Below are 15,418 nucleotides of genomic sequence, written 5' to 3'. Positions count from 1 at the left end.
CTTAAAAAACATCTCATTTCAGAAAATAGGAGATTAATTTATATTCAGGGTTGTCTTGGATTTGGTCCTATGTGGGTCTTAGATTTCACTCTTCATAAATGTCTCCCTAAGAATAATATCAAAGTCCTCCTTTTGGACAGCATGGGCCTTATGCAAACATCCTGTGATGTAGAAGAATAAACTGAGACTCAGATTTACTCAGGATTGGGGAAGACTTGAGGAAGCACTCGAACATCCTGATTCCTGGCCCCTTGTGGTCAGGGAGGTTGGAAAGCCACCAGGAGATGTACCGAGGATGGTTTACCTGAAGTTCTGGTGGAATCCCTGGGTAGCCCTTCTCTCCTTTGGGGCCATGCTGCCCCCGCTCCCCTCGAGGCCCCAGGTCACCTTTGTCGCCCTTCTCACCTTTGGCTCCTTCATGGCCAGTGGCTCCATTGTTGCCATTGTTTCCATGGTTTCCTTAAACAACCAGATATCATCACATGAGAAAACCCAGTCGCTCATACTTACCCTCTATTTCTAGAAAAACTGTCCAAACTCACTTATGAAAGGGGCCCATTCGAAACAATCCCAACTATAACCAAGGGATATCATCATCTAAATAGGGCACCAGGCTCTGAAAGAAGCCTTAGATACCCTAAAGCTCCAAAGCCTGTTCATCCTTTGAAGCAAGGCTTAGAGGAAAAATTGTGTAGAATTCTAATTATGACATTATCATTTAAAATAGCCAAGACTGGAAACCACCTATATAATCACCAATACTAGGACGGCATGACGTATTCTAGAAACTATGTTATATAGTCATAAAAAAGAAGGTGGAAGAAAAACATTTAATGATACAGTGATATTTATGATATTTTTAGATTTTAAAGTTAGAAGTGGCCAGGTACCGTGGCTCACACCTGTAACCTCAACACTCTGGGAAGCCATGGTGGGAGGATCACTTGAGCCCTAGAGTTTGAGACAAGCTTGAGCTATATGGCGAGATCCCATCTTTACAAAAATGGAAATTAAAAAATTAGCCAGGTGTAGTGGTGCGCACCTGTAGTCCCAGGTATTTGGGAGGCTGAGGCAGGATGACTTCTTGAGCGTAAGAGGCCAAGGCTACAGGGAGCCTGGATCATGCCACTTCATGCCAGCCTGGACAAAAGAGCCAGACTTTGTTTCAGGAAAAAAAAAAAGTGATGAGTAAATAGAGATAACATGATACTCTCTTTGTTTGGAAAAAGATGTATTTATGTATTATATCCATAGGGAAAAAAAGACAAGGATAAGTTACAGAAAAATATTCACAGCCGGGCGCGATGGCTCAAGCCTGTAATCCCAGCACTTTGGGAGGCCGAGACGGGCGGATCACGAGGTCAGGAGATCGAGACCATCCTGGCTACCCCAGTGAAACCCCGTCTCTACTAAAAATACAAAAAACTAGCCGGGCATAGTGGCGGGCGCCTGTCGTCCCAGCTACTCAGGAGGCTGAGGCAGGAGAATGGCGTAAAGCTGGGAGGCGGAGCTTGCAGTGAGCTGAGATCCAGCCACTGCACTCCACCCTGGGCGACAGAGCAAGACTCCGTCTCAAAAAAGAAAAAAAAAAATATTCACGGAGATTCTTTTCTAAATGTGGAACATGAGTAATTTTCATGTCATTCTGTATATTTTTCTGTCTCTTTGAAGTTTTCTACAAAAAACACATATCACTTTTACAACTGAGGAAAAGGTAAACTCATTCATTAAACAAATTACAGCAATGATTTTGAAAGCAAGAGTTGGAAATAATTTTAACTTTTCCCTTTGCCACCAAGAGACAATTTCTACACCTCTTCTTTATTTTTAATATTTGTTAAATTTCAGGCTTTTTGCTGTTTATTTTACATGCTATCCTTGGCCAGTTATCATACCAGGCTTACAACCCTTCCAAATGCTCAATACTAAATTGAGCTAATTAACATATGCATGAATTTTGACTGTGTTTACAAATTAATGTGTTCAGTGACAAAGCCATTTCCTGGTTAGAAAACATTTAACCAAGGCCAGCCTTATGTGTAACCTCAGAAGAGTTAAGACCTGAGAAGATTTTACAAGGGTCGAAATAGTCCCTACCCTACATCATTGCACCTGCTGGCTGCTGTCCTTGATGACCAATGACATAGATTCCAAGCCAGTAAATGTAGTTTAAAGTTTAACATAAGATTTTCTTGCTGTAAATTTGTTTTTGTGCAAGAAGCTACTCAAAAGTAGAAAAAAATTTGAACCACATTTGATCAATATTAACATCAATGAGAGTAAGTCACAGAAGAGCCAGTGGACTTTGGCCAGACCCTGAGATTAGGTCCTACCCTAGGGATTAACCTGAGGATGAAGACAATAAAACCCAAGATAGGCTTGAGAGCCCCAAATTGAGGGGACCCGGGCTACCCTTTCCTGGACTGACCCAGGTACCAGCAGGCCTGTGGCACCCCCCTGTGCCTGGTGGCACTGGTATAGTACAGATGGCTGAACTGTTGGTCTAGTGGGGTCTGATGTAGCTCCAGAGCATTCCCCATGCCACTACATGGTGCTGGAGCCTAAAAATGTTTCCATGAGGCCAAGAGTGGCATGAGAGTCAACTGAGAGATGACTGAACATGGAGAGACCCTGAGACTGGAGGAAGAAGCGCTTAGCTGGACCTAGAGTCACACAGAAGGATGCACAGCTCAGTGACTGGCATTGAGATGGCTGTAGCCCAGACCAGTAAGCTTTCGGCTATACTCTGCCCTTCATAAAGTGCGCTGTGGCAGATATACTGGAAAGAAGACTATGACCTGATCGTTTCAGACTCAATGCTGGTGAGGAGCCTCCCAGCCTATGAACATGGTACTCCAGGATGCCATGAGTCTAGCGGATCCTTTGGATCACACCGAAGTGATCCCAAATTATTTAGGTTTGCCCTTTCCTCCTACTTTAGCTCAGGCTGCAATTAGATTGACAGCGTGTCTTGCTTGTCCTTACCTGGAATGCCAGGAGGGCCCGGTGGCCCAGGGGGGCCTTGGTAGCCTCGAAAGCTGTAGTCTCCATGACAACACTTACTGCAGTCTGGGGGTAGTCCTCCGGTTTGTGGAGACTAAAAAGACAGAAAGAGAAGCTTCAGAACAAAAGGTACTTGTGAGCAGTTAGGATTTCTAAATTTTCACTAACCTTGACCCTTAGGCAAGCTTAACTCCAATCAAGATCAGAAGAGATGGGATGCGGTGGAGATATCAATGGCAAAGGGTCAAGGAGTAGCTAAGGTCAGTTGATGATCAAAGGAAAAGGCAACAAGAAAGTCAATAGAGGAAGATGCTCTTTGAAAAGGTGTGTGGGTGGAAGTGGGAAGTTGGGTCCTATTTCTGGAAAGTGCCTTCCTGCTGCCACTGTAACAGCAAAGGAAGAAACTCCTTCAGAAGTGGACTTGGAAGCCTTTTTTCTTTTCCAACTGCCATAGCCCCAGATGTAGCTAAATTGAGTAGATGGTCCTCAAATTACAAGAATTATCCACTTCAAACACTGTTTTTAAATGCTTACTATATCCATGATACTAAGTTAAGAGCTAGATTAAGATTTCCTGGAAATTCTGAATAGTAACACTAGTTTTTCAAACAGCCATAGCATACTTAAATTGTCTTAGAAAACGAAAGAAATAAAGTATTCTTTAGTCCAATACATTTATTTATTTGTTTAACTGACAACTAGAAATTACATGTATATTTATCATGTATAACATGTTGTTGTAAACCAATTACACAGTGTAAAATACTAAATTGAGCTAATTAACATATACATTGTCTCATATACTGTTTTTGTAGAGAGAGCACTTAAAATCTACTCTCAACAATCTTCAAGAATATAATACATTGCTATTAACCATAAGTCCAATACATTTTTATTAATAATCTACATCTTGAAACAACTTTAACTTTATAAGTAAATCAACTATTTAACATGATTTCTATTTCCCACATTCCACTTTAAAATGTGAAATGATTAGGCCAGGCATGGTGGCTCACGCCTGTAATCCCAGCACTTTTGGAGGCCGAGGCAGGTGGATCACCTGAGGTTAGGAGTTGGAGACTAGCCTGGCCAACATGGTGAAACTCCATCTCTACTAAAAATACAAAAATTAGCCAGGCATGGTGGTGCATGCTTGTAATCCCAGCTACTTGGGAGGCTGAGGCAGGAGAATCACTTGAACCCAGGAGGCAGAGGTTGCAGTGAGCTGAGACAGCACCATTGTACTCCAGCCTGGGTGACAAGAGCAAGACTCAGTCTCAAAAAAAAACCAAAACAAAACAAAACAAAAAAACCTGTGAAATGATTATCCCACTCTTTGAACCAATATTTTATAAGCATTTAATGGGTACTAAATATGCTCAAGTATGATGCCGAGTGAAATGCTTATTTAAACAAAGATAAATTTCTAAAATATATGCTGTCTAAGAGCTAAAGACTTAGTGGAAGTTGATTGGCAGAAAAGTTAAAGTTGCTTATGAAATTTGAACTCTCATCTAAATTGGCAACTTGCCTTTTAATTATGTCATACAAAATACTCATGGGAATGTTCCTAGACATCAATTATAATTCAATGGTCTTTTGAAAACAGCATGTTGTTGCTAAGAGATTCATGAAAAAAACGAAGTAAAGGAGGGAAAAAGGAGGACAGGGAAGAAGAGAAAGAAAAAGGAGACACAGAGGGAGGAAAAAAGAATTTAAAATTCAAGTTGCATTTATCACTAAAAATTTAAGCAGAAAACTGGGTCAAAACTTCACACCGTTAAACATTTAGACCTTACTTTCTTTTCTTTCTAAAAATGGGCTTGGATTTTGTTCTTACTCTCTCACTGCTTTTTCCTAAAACTTTCCACAAAGCTATTCAGGGAAAACACTGAACAGTATCTGTAGCACAAGCATTCTCCTGCAACAGCTCAGAACCCAAGTCTTGCTGATCAGGAGCTATAACTTAGAGCTAACTCCTAGTCTTGTCTTCAGTCTACCAGGCTGAAACCTGGACAAGAACTAACTAGAGAGTATGAAAACCTTCTGTCAAATTGGTAGGGGAAGAAAAAATCAACTAAAGCCGTTGGTTTGAGGTGAGGGATTTCATCTCAGTGATTTTGTCTGAGAGATTTCAGGACACTTGGAAAGTCAAAGACACCACGGCATGCCCCACTTTCTAATCCAAAATTGTAATCTGAGAAGGAAGGATTCCATATTTCCTGTTATGGTTTTGCTAATGTGAAATTCAGCTTTTTAAACCTCAGAAAATCCAGGGCTCTGCCAATGATGAATTTTAAGGATGGAAAAGGGAGGAGAAGGAGGGAAAATCCTCAAGTGGATGTAGGAATGGAATGGAAATACTGAAATGCTTAGGAATGTTGAAACACCCACTGGACTGAAACTAGAATTTCCATCATGGTGCTGCGTGACCTTAGAGAAGTCACTGTTCTCCAGACTTCTTTTTTGTTTGTTTTGTTTTTGGCTATTCAATTGGAGGATTGGATGAGGTGGTGTTGGTGCACAGAAAATGACTCTTTAAAATACGTGCTTCAACGTGTTGAGTGCTTTGGAAATGGAAGGCTTCAGAAATAAGCCATGAAGATAAGGTGAGCACAGGGAGGATGGAAGGCTCTGTGGAGCAGGACAAAAGCTCGCTTGACCTTGATTTTCAGTATGAATGCAGATCATGAGAGAGGGGCCTCATGATCCTTCTGACCTTTAGTGTTTTAATAAAGAGGTGTTGGAAGAGCCATCATAGGGAAAATTGGCTTGTGGCAAATCTCTTATTAAAAAAAAAGAAGAGAAAAGAAAGAAAGAAGCCTCAGATCCAAGGTCTCTCTCTGACCTTTCCCTGCCTCCCAGTCTCTCTGATCCTCTTTCCAGAAGTGCCGGGAGGGACTCTGTCTGGAATTTCTTTATTTGACTAAGGAAGTGTCTTTCCAAAAGAAATGCAATTGTCTTAAGACCCCCTCCTTAGGAATCTCATCAAATAGCCAGGAAAGATCAACCACTGGAGAAGCAAAGATACTGGGAGTCATCACAAGGCTCAGACAGGCTTTTCTTCTATTTCCTGAGGGCAGCTAGAAGCCATAATCTGGGAAGCTTTAAGACAACCTCTGTTCACAGTAAATTTCTCTCCCTTCCCTTCTTGACACTGTTACAGTAGGTAGCTACTCAGACACGAGCAGGGTAGGGGAGGGTTCTACCTGACCAGGAATTTCAGGTGATCATCAGGTGATGATCAAGTGGCTTTTAACTGTCTCTAAAATAATAATTGGTTGCAGCCAGTGCCAGGGAAAGGCAGTCTTCGTAAAGATAGAAAAAACCTGAAACTGGTTATCAGCAGCTTCCCAATAAGATCTCAGGAGGTAGGCAAGTGGGCTCAAGCATGTGCACTAAGAGGCAAAATGGCAGTTTCAGTGGCAAATGACCTCCTAGGAGCATTTGGCTAGTAAGGGAAGAATACCTCAAGTGAGCATGCTTACAACTCCAGTAAACACACTGTGCATGCTCACCTCCCAAGTAAGTGCTGGCAGGCCACTGCACATGTAGACAACCCACCCCAAGGGAAGAATCAAGGCAGAAGTAATACAAGACCCCATGAGTATGCCAACGTAAAAAACCCCAAGTCAAAACGTCAAACCGTGCACTTGTCTTTCAAGTTGCCCATTTGGCCCTCTTCCAAGTATACCTGCCTTCCTGTTGTTCCTGCTCTAAAGCTTTTTAATAAACTTTCATTCCTGCTCTAAAACTTGCCTTGGTCTCTCCTTCTGCCTTATGACCCTCAATGAAATTGAGGAGCCAAGAATTGAGGTTGCTGCAGACCCACATGGATTCACTGCTGGTAACAACACCTCCCCCAGGGCTCAGAGGAACTTTGTAATTTACTTCTACATTCCCCAACTCCCCGCTACCCTACATGGAAGGGTGTGTAAGCATGCATACTGCATTGGGCTATTGGGAAATCATCCCCATGTGATTCCCGTGTGCTATGCACATTAAGTAAATCTGTATGTGTTTTTCTCCTATTGATCTGCCTTTGGACAGTTCATTTTCAGAGAATCTTCAGAGGATGAAACAGGAGATTTCCCACTTTTTCCCTACAATTGTCTTGCATTTTTTTCCAGCTCTACAATGCAAAGATACTAAAGTATTTTCCAAAGCTTCAAATAATAATTTAGAAACATTTTGTTTTTAAAGTCTAGTATCTAGGCACAAGAATTCAGCTGCAGGAGATGAGGTTGTTCAATGCTAAAGTCAACTAGGATTGGAAGTGCAAGACCAGGCTATTTGAGGGCGCTTTAATTGCACAGAGCTGCCACCAGAACAGTGGGAGACTTCTGGTTGCTACTAATCAGGCGCCTCATGAGAACCCTTCGGCAACATTGCATTACAGGTTCCTTCCTCTGGACTTGTCTTTCAAAGTTCAGTCGAATGGAACAATGCTCGTGAGCCTTTTGCTGGAGCTCTTAGAACAAGTTGGACAGGATGTGTTAATTCAGAAGTTTTCTCCTAGGTAAGGGAAAATTACATGTAGGTAGTTGCTATTTATGATCTCCTTAAGTTTATCATCCCCTTTCCCAAAAGCGGGTCAAATTTGTATGCAGAAGGCCTGTAAATCTGCAGCATGGGAGAAAGAGTTTCTCTCTAAGACACGCTCCATCAATTTTGTAGATGGAGGCCTAGGGGTAATGATGCAGAATGGAGCTCTACTACTAGTAAGTGACTTCTAGGAAGGAGAGTCATAGCTCCTTTTTTTAAACCTCCTGCCCCAAAAAAGGGGAAAGAAAGAAGAGGAAGTGAAGTGGGAAGAGGGAGAAATGGGTATCCAGGAGAAGGAGGGGAGATTGATAAAGGTGAATGACAAAGAGGCTGCAGAGAAGAAAATACCAGGAAAAGAGAGCCCAGGTCTGCCCACCCCAGATCTCTGGCCATTGTACTCTACCATGAACCCACAGCCAGAGCATCTTTCCAGACCATATATCTGATTACCTCACTGTCCTGCTATGAACAAACAAAACCTAGCTAGCAAAGCAAAATCTAAGCTCCTAAACCAGCTAGCAGAATCCTCCTTGGCACTAACATCGTGTAACACCCCGTCCCCACCAGTCCCCACCCCTGCATCCCTAACCCAGGAGCTTCAGCCACAGCCAATCCCTCACAGGCTTTCTAGTCTCTGTTGCAGCACTTTTTTTTTTTAAATCTGCTGTGGATAGTCATTCTTTTAATCTCATCTTTTGAGACCCAACTCAAAGACTATCAGTACTTTGACACTTTTGCCCAACTGCCTTTTATGTACTGACTTTATTTAACACATGGCATTTAATTAAACTTAATTTAATTAACAAAAATTTGTCTCTACTATAGCACTTTAGGATTGTTTGGACATGGGAGCTCAGGCAAATTTATCTTTATATATCCCTGGCCCCCCTTTTAAAGTTTGGTACAAAGTAGAAACACAAGAAATGCTTGGGAACTGAATGAATAAGAGGAAAAGTAAATTGTGATCAAAGAAGAGGGACAGGGGAAGTAGGGAAAGAAGGAAGAACGTAGCACAATCCTAAATTCAATCTGTGGTCTCCACAGCCATTGGTAGAGGAGTTGTATTGAAAACTTCCAGAATATCAGTAACTCTAAATATCCTCAATATCTCCTGTTGGTGGTTTGTTTGAAAATACTTCAGGAACCTAGAAGCTAGAGTGAAGGAGAAATGTGATTTGGATTTCAGTGGCCTGCTGGCTGTCGGTTTTCAGGACATAATGACCAAAGACAACCTTTAACTTCCTTCTGCTTCCTCTGGGGGAATCACACTGCCATGGTCAGGAAGGATACCATCTGTAAAATGGAAAGTCCAGATCAAGTCTTGGACGGAAGTGAAAATATCTTCACCACAAAACAAAAACAAAAACCCACACACAAATCAGTGTTAATCATTACCCTTCAGCCAAAAGATTGTCAGATGCACAGACAATCTCTAAAAGTGGCTTTCAAAAGATAGGATCATATTTAGAGATTATCACTTCTTCTATGGCTCCTTAAAGAAGCAATTTTCTCTGGATACATCCCCCACAGAATGGCTTGGACAACTGCATTGTGTGGTCAAGTTAAAAGTTCTGGGTTAGTTTCAGATCGGCAACTGATTCTGTGTATGATCTTGATCTGATCATATAACCAAACAACCAACTCAAACTTCTGAATCTATGGTAGGAAGGATTTAGATTTCAATTACATGAAATTCTTCAGGTCCTATTTAATGCATTAAAGTAATCAAATCTTATAGTAAAAACCTATGTGTTCAAATATCGTATAACTCAAAGTAACTCTTCTTGCTCCCTCCATCAGTTTTCAGCACACTACATGCCTAGAGGGTAATTCAAAATATGTCTCGTCATGTACTTAGTATTTTAAATTACATTGAGTTTCACCAATTTGCAATTCACTCTACTGAAATCTTAACTCACTCTTGTACTACCAAGATTTAAAGATATTTCCTTAGAGCTGAATTTATAACCTGAGAAATAGATCAAGTCCTCTGTGATTATCAGGCATCAAATCATGCTATAAGGTTTGCATTTCGAACAGTTTATTTTTTATTTAACTCTTTAATTCTTTTTAAAACAGGCTGAACAGAGAAGCTTAACAATCTAGAATGCTATAAATCAAATAAACAACATTGCCATTAAATGTGACAGCACACTCACAAATCAAAGTAAAAAAACTTTGATTGCTTTTGACAAACTCAAAGGGCAGCTTCTCCCTGCTGGAAGGGGTTAAGAAAGTCCAATTCTCTTAAGAACAACAAATGATTGTCTACAGTGACCCATCTATCTGCATGGGTCAGCACTCCTTTCCGGACCAACAGAGCAAGAAAGAAATCAAGTCCCAGCACAGCAGGAAGCTGGCTGGCCGGGTTCCCCTTTCTGATGGGGTGATGCTACGACCACTATCCCATCACATCATTGCTGCCTCTGCTGATTTTCTAACAGAGACCGACAGTCTCTCTTGTACCGGAGAGCAATCCAGAAAGAGATTCACAAGCAGCTTAGCGAACTTCTCGGAAGCATTCGCTGATTCTAAGAATCTTAGCCAAAAAAAAAAAAAGAAAAACAACAACAACAACAGCAGCAGCAACAGAACTCATTAAGCTTTCACAGATATCCTTAGAAGAGAATTCTGAGTACCTGGCCCCAGAATGGGGTGATCTGGGCTAGGTCATCTACCTCGGGGTGCGGTAGCTCATCTGGTCTCAGGGATTTTAGGTCTGTAGAAGTGTTATTATCCACAGTCCCAGTTTTAGGATGGCTCCGCTCTCTCACTTTCTCCCTCCTGGAGCCGCTACGGCCAGTCTGCTGGTGGCTTTGCACTATTCTTGCCACCACTTTATTAGTTCTTCCGCTCACCTCCATGTATTCATCTTGACACAGGCAAAAAGGGAGGAAAAACAAAGCCAGCAATTGCCAATAGACGAGCTGCCTCCAAAGCATGATTCTCAATAGAGCCTCAGAGCCTCCCTGAGAAGACAGCAGGGCTCCAGGAGCGTGGTCTCCTCGGGCAGATGCCAGGACTGGAGCTGAGAGCTGCAGTGGCGGAGTGGTTTTATACTTTGGTGTGTAATAAATAAGGCTGTAGGCATGCCAGAGTGACAGCAGCCCTCCTCCCCAGGCAGAACAGCCCCCATTCATCATTTTCCCACACCACAGGCAAGAACGATTTGTGTGCACAGTTCCCAGTTGGCGAAATTCATAAATGTCACACCTTGGCACGTTTCTGTTGAAGTGTGAAGAAAACATACACAACCAGCTGGGAACAGAGAGCATGTGTCCAGCGGTTTGCTTTTGTGATTAGACATGGAAAGGCTGTGTATTTGCAGTCTAAAAAGCCTTTTGGAAAAACCTACCCTTGCGCTTGCCAGGAAATTCAGGCTTAACTGCATCAGTTTCGTCTGAAATGGCAGTGGGAACCCGTTCAGGGCTTTCACGACAGCTCTTGCTTTCTAGTTGTACTGTTAGTATTTCCCCACTTTGGCCCACTTAAGATAACTCATTTCCCCTTCCAGAAACCGGTGGCAGAAGGCAGTTAGTTGCCTACAAAACACCGAGCAGGATTCAGGTGCAGTGCCTCTGGGTTTAGCAAAGGTATTTCACTATCCTCAGCTTTACTTCTTTTCCCCATGACTTCCCGAAAGCCAAAATTAAATCAAAGTTAACCAAGTCACTTATTGTCAGATGAAGATATAACACCCTGCTTTGTGTTAAGAGAAGGCTGTCTCTGGCTCCTCTTTCTTTTGACATATTCTTAATTAAAATAGAAACGGCGCCAGGCACAATGGCTCATGCCTATAATCCCAGCACCTTGAGAGCCCAAGACAGGAAGATCCCTTGAGCCCAGAAATGTGAGGCCAGCCTGGGCAACTTAGCGAGACCCTGTCTCTACTTAAAAAATAAATAAATAATAAAATTGAAGAAGTGGAAAGCACCAAACACATTATTTCGAACACAGCATATCCAGAGCAAGAGGATTCTCATGTTCTTTGCTTTAGTTGCTATACTTTTATTAATTCAGCCAAAAAGCTAATGGACATTCCTAATTGCTTCAGGATAATAAATTAAGAGAATTTAAACAGTTTTGTCGTCAAAAATTGCTTCTATTTACACATGATTTTATTTATATTACTCATTCACTGCCTTAAGAAAATGTCACTGGCCTTCTCTCGTGAAAACTGGAGAGACCCAGGACCATAAAGAGCACGGGTGGCAAGCGTCTGATGAGAAGGGGGCGACGTGGCACTGTGGGAAACTGAGGCTTGGAGAAGCTCAGCCTGCTGATGAAGAGTCAGAGCAGGTGGGAAAAGGGGAGAGAAGAGAGAGCTGCTGACAGCTGCCCCCATCACTCAGCCAAGGGCCTGAGAACCAAGAGCCATCTCTAGAAGTGGCCAGAACTGTCGAAAGCTAGCCTGGCTCCTCCTGCAGCTACCAGAACAGCCGCTTCCAGAGTCCACACTTATACATGGAAAGGGTTTGGTGCTGGGGACGGAGGGAGAGAGTTACTCTGTGAACTAAAAGCTCTCCAGGCCACAGTTCGGGGCCTTGGAAGTCATGTTCGGTCCGGGCAGTCAGTTCCCACCTAGTAGCGCATAAAAAACTCAGCCATCTCCATGGTACAAGTCTACCCTTGAACATCTAAACCTTCCTCACTGGCGGCTTCCTTGAGTTCTATTATGTCCACCGTTAAAAGGTAGATGTCCCTGGGAAGGGAAGTGCGTCAAACTGTTATTCTTAGTAACTGAGGATTTTCTTCCCAGACCTGGAGCTGGAGCTGGAGAGAGGATGGTGCCCGTGTTTGGAGGGTGAGCAAGTGGATGGGCTTTTGCTGTGGGAAGGAAAGCCCAGAGCAGTGTCTCAGTGGGGGAATGTTCCCTCATCAGGGAGGCCCAGAGAAAATGTCACAAGGAGACCACAAAGCAAGCAGTGGCTCTGAAATCTAGGTCACCCAATTCACAGGTTTTCCAAGAGCTGTCTCTGTCTCTCATCATCACGTATCCCCCACGACGTGGGCCATCTTGCTAAGTAACTACAAATCAGCCTCTGACTTTCCACTGCATTGAGACTTTCCATTCGTGTTTTCAATCCTGTCATCTATTCTAGTGGTTCTCAACCCTGGCTGCATATTAAACCAAGGAGCTTCTAAAAATATTAGTGCCTGGACTTCATCCCAGACCAATTGAGTCAGAATCTGTATTGGGACCTGGGCAGTTTTTAAAAGCTTCCCTCAGATGATTCTAAGGTGCATGCAGGGTTAGGAATCACTGACCCATCCTCTCCTTGACTCAAAAGGAATAAATAATAATATCCATAATTTGTTAAGCACTTATCATGTGCTAGCCAAGTACTACTTTGCTTTATCTCACTGACTTCTGTCAGCAAACCTATGATCCCATCTTATAGATGAGGTAACAGAAGCTTACAGAGGTAAAGTGACTTGTCTTGTGTTACACAGCTGGAAAGAATTGGGCTCCATCTGTCTTTCCAGAGTGAGTTCTCCTGCCTTCCTGTAGAGAAGGATCTACAGAGAAGGATTCTGCAAAGAAGGATCTCTCCTTCTCTCTGCCATTGGCCCATTATTGATATCTTCCAAGAAATCAATAATGGGTCAATGACAGAGAGAAGGAGGTCAGTCTGAGAGCTGCCAGGGAGCCTGCCCTCAAGTCAAGCATTGGGGTCAGAAAGTATTATGGGTTGGTTATGTCCCCCCAAAAGAAATTGAAGTCTTAATCCCTAGTACCTGTAAGTATGACCTATTTAAAAATAGGGATTGTTAAAGTAAATGAAAACAGAGACCAGGCCTGTTAAATCTTACTTGGTTATCATTTCATATATGCTCCAGAATGTTCCTTATGTCTAGTTTTCAAAAATGTGAATAACAATTGGGCATAACTTTTTACCTATGGGTTGAATATTACAAACATGTAACCAATCTACTATTTTACTTGCTTTATACCTGTGTTTGTCCTGTAAAAGCCTCCCCACCCCTTGTGTTCCCTTGGTAGAGCTCCTGAACCTCTTCTGGTTTAGACTCATGCCTGAGTCATGAATTGCTGTTTGCTCAAACTCTTTAAAACTGTATTGTGCCTCAGTTTACTTTTGAATAGGTCTTTACAGGTGATCAACTTAAGATGAAGTCAGTGGGGTGGGCCCTGACCCAATATGAATGTGTCCTTATTAAAAGAGAAAACTTAGACACAGAGGCAGACATGCATACAGGAGAACACCATGTGAAACTGAAAGCGGGGATGAGGGTAATGCATTTACAAACCAAGGAATACCAAAGTTGCAGCAGACCACCAGAAAGTAAGTGAGAGGCATGGAACAGATCTTTCTCTCACAACCCTTAGGAGGAACCAACACTGCTAACATCTTGACCTCAGACGTTGAGACTCCGAAACCGTGACACAATAGATTTCCCCATTTAAGTCATCTCATTTGTAGCATTTTGCTATGTCAGTCTTAGCAAACAAATACAGAGAACATGTATGAAAACTTTTAAAAACAACAAAACACTGGAGTCTAGAGTCTATGCATGTATGATCTTGCACATGCAGAGATGGCAGTCTGAAAAGGTTTAGTAAATTGCTCAAGTTCATGGGTAGTAAGTAGAAAACTGGACCAGAGAGAAGAGTCCCTTGTCTTTCAATATAGGTTTCTTTTACTTCCCTCCAGTAATTTCTAATTAAATGCATTTTAAACATTGGTTTATTAATAAATCTTACTTGGTTATCATTTCATATATGCTCCAGAATGTTCCTTATGTCTAGTTTTCAAAAATGTGAATAACAGTTGGGCATAACTTTTTACCTATGGGTTGAATATTAAAAACATTTAGAATCTGCTCCAGGCAACCTCCATTTAGGTGATGAAGTCCCAGTTCTGCACAGTTGTCTCTGGCTGTGAAAGTTCACAAAGGACACCTGAGGACATCGGGCTCCTGGATACACTGGGACTGTCACGGCATCCTGCCTGCCCTGGGCCCAAGAGCCCAGTTAGGATGCTGGCACAGCCAGTAGTGTGAGCAGTAGAGCTGCAGATGCATATGAATATATGTGTAAAAGCCAGATCTGTGACTCAGCTTTGCAAGGCAGAAGCAACTTTGCAAGGCAGAAGCAAATATTTGTTTAGCTTTACAAAGGAGGCCGTTATAAGATGTGTAGGTACCCCATGGCCTCCCCCATGGTGCTTTGCTGTGGCCTAAGCCAAAAGGAGATCAGTTATGATCTGGCCAAGGGACAGTCAAGAACTGTGTTGAACTGAACGTGTCTTTGTATCAGTGCCAACTTAAAGAGCAGCTAAAGGAGGCAACTGTTTGCATGATTTTCAAGAGCAGTGGAAATGTGACCCACCTCTCTCCTGCCTCTTCCCAATGAAAAATACTCCCTGTACTAAGCACAGTGAATTCTGAGATTCTAAAATCAAGGCTTAGTCTCTTTGATTTAAACCAGTTAGAGATTTATTAATATACAAATAAAATTAAAATACACCTGGAGATGAGGTAGTTTAGCTGTATTGGCTATTTATGTCTTCATGTTAAGGGCTTTTTCAGATGCTCTCCAGAGAAATTCTACTGAAGAATAAGTTTTAAAAAGAATCAGAGTGTGTTCAGAAAGGGAACATTGCCTCTAAAAATTAGGTATTTCCATTTGAAGAAAAATGGGTTCACGCTTTCCACCAGTACAGGGCAAAATCAGGAATGAAGTAACATGAGAGGAAGTTGGTCAGCTGGTCAGGATGTTACAATTTTGGTGGAATTACATGTTTAGAGTCATTATTCAAGTGCAGGAAACTCATTGTCAGTGTCCCAGGAATGGATCTGTCTCCATAACAAGAATAAGGCTTTCAGAGACTCATGTACAAAAACTAGC

The 15,418-nt window shown here is 42.2% G+C and overlaps 1 protein-coding gene across 4 annotated transcripts in view; it reads right to left on the bottom strand.

Annotated features, from left to right (window-relative positions):
* The window catches only part of C1QTNF3 (C1q and TNF related 3), a 41,680-nt gene that overhangs the window by 13,174 nt on the left and 13,088 nt on the right, over nucleotides 1-15,418 (bottom strand). Inside the window, exons 1-3 of one of the 4 annotated variants that reach the window (XM_007961314.3) lie at nucleotides 10,188-10,596; nucleotides 2,986-3,097; nucleotides 305-459 (exon numbers count right to left, since the gene is read on the bottom strand). In XM_007961314.3, coding sequence (XP_007959505.2) covers nucleotides 305-459; nucleotides 2,986-3,097; nucleotides 10,188-10,490 — 570 coding nt within the window. In that variant the 5' untranslated portion in view covers nucleotides 10,491-10,596. Of the gene's footprint in view, nucleotides 1-304; nucleotides 460-2,985; nucleotides 3,098-10,187; nucleotides 10,597-15,418 lie in introns of those variants that run through there. The other 3 variants (XM_007961316.3, XM_007961317.3, XM_073014812.1) reach the window with 3 other exon arrangements.

The sequence above is a fragment of the Chlorocebus sabaeus genome, chromosome 4 (assembly GCF_047675955.1).
Source record: "Chlorocebus sabaeus isolate Y175 chromosome 4, mChlSab1.0.hap1, whole genome shotgun sequence".
In the NCBI taxonomy this organism is placed as follows: Eukaryota; Metazoa; Chordata; class Mammalia; order Primates; family Cercopithecidae; genus Chlorocebus; species Chlorocebus sabaeus.
Note: the sequence above shows the minus strand (reverse complement) of the source record. Positions and strands in the feature narration are given on the sequence as shown.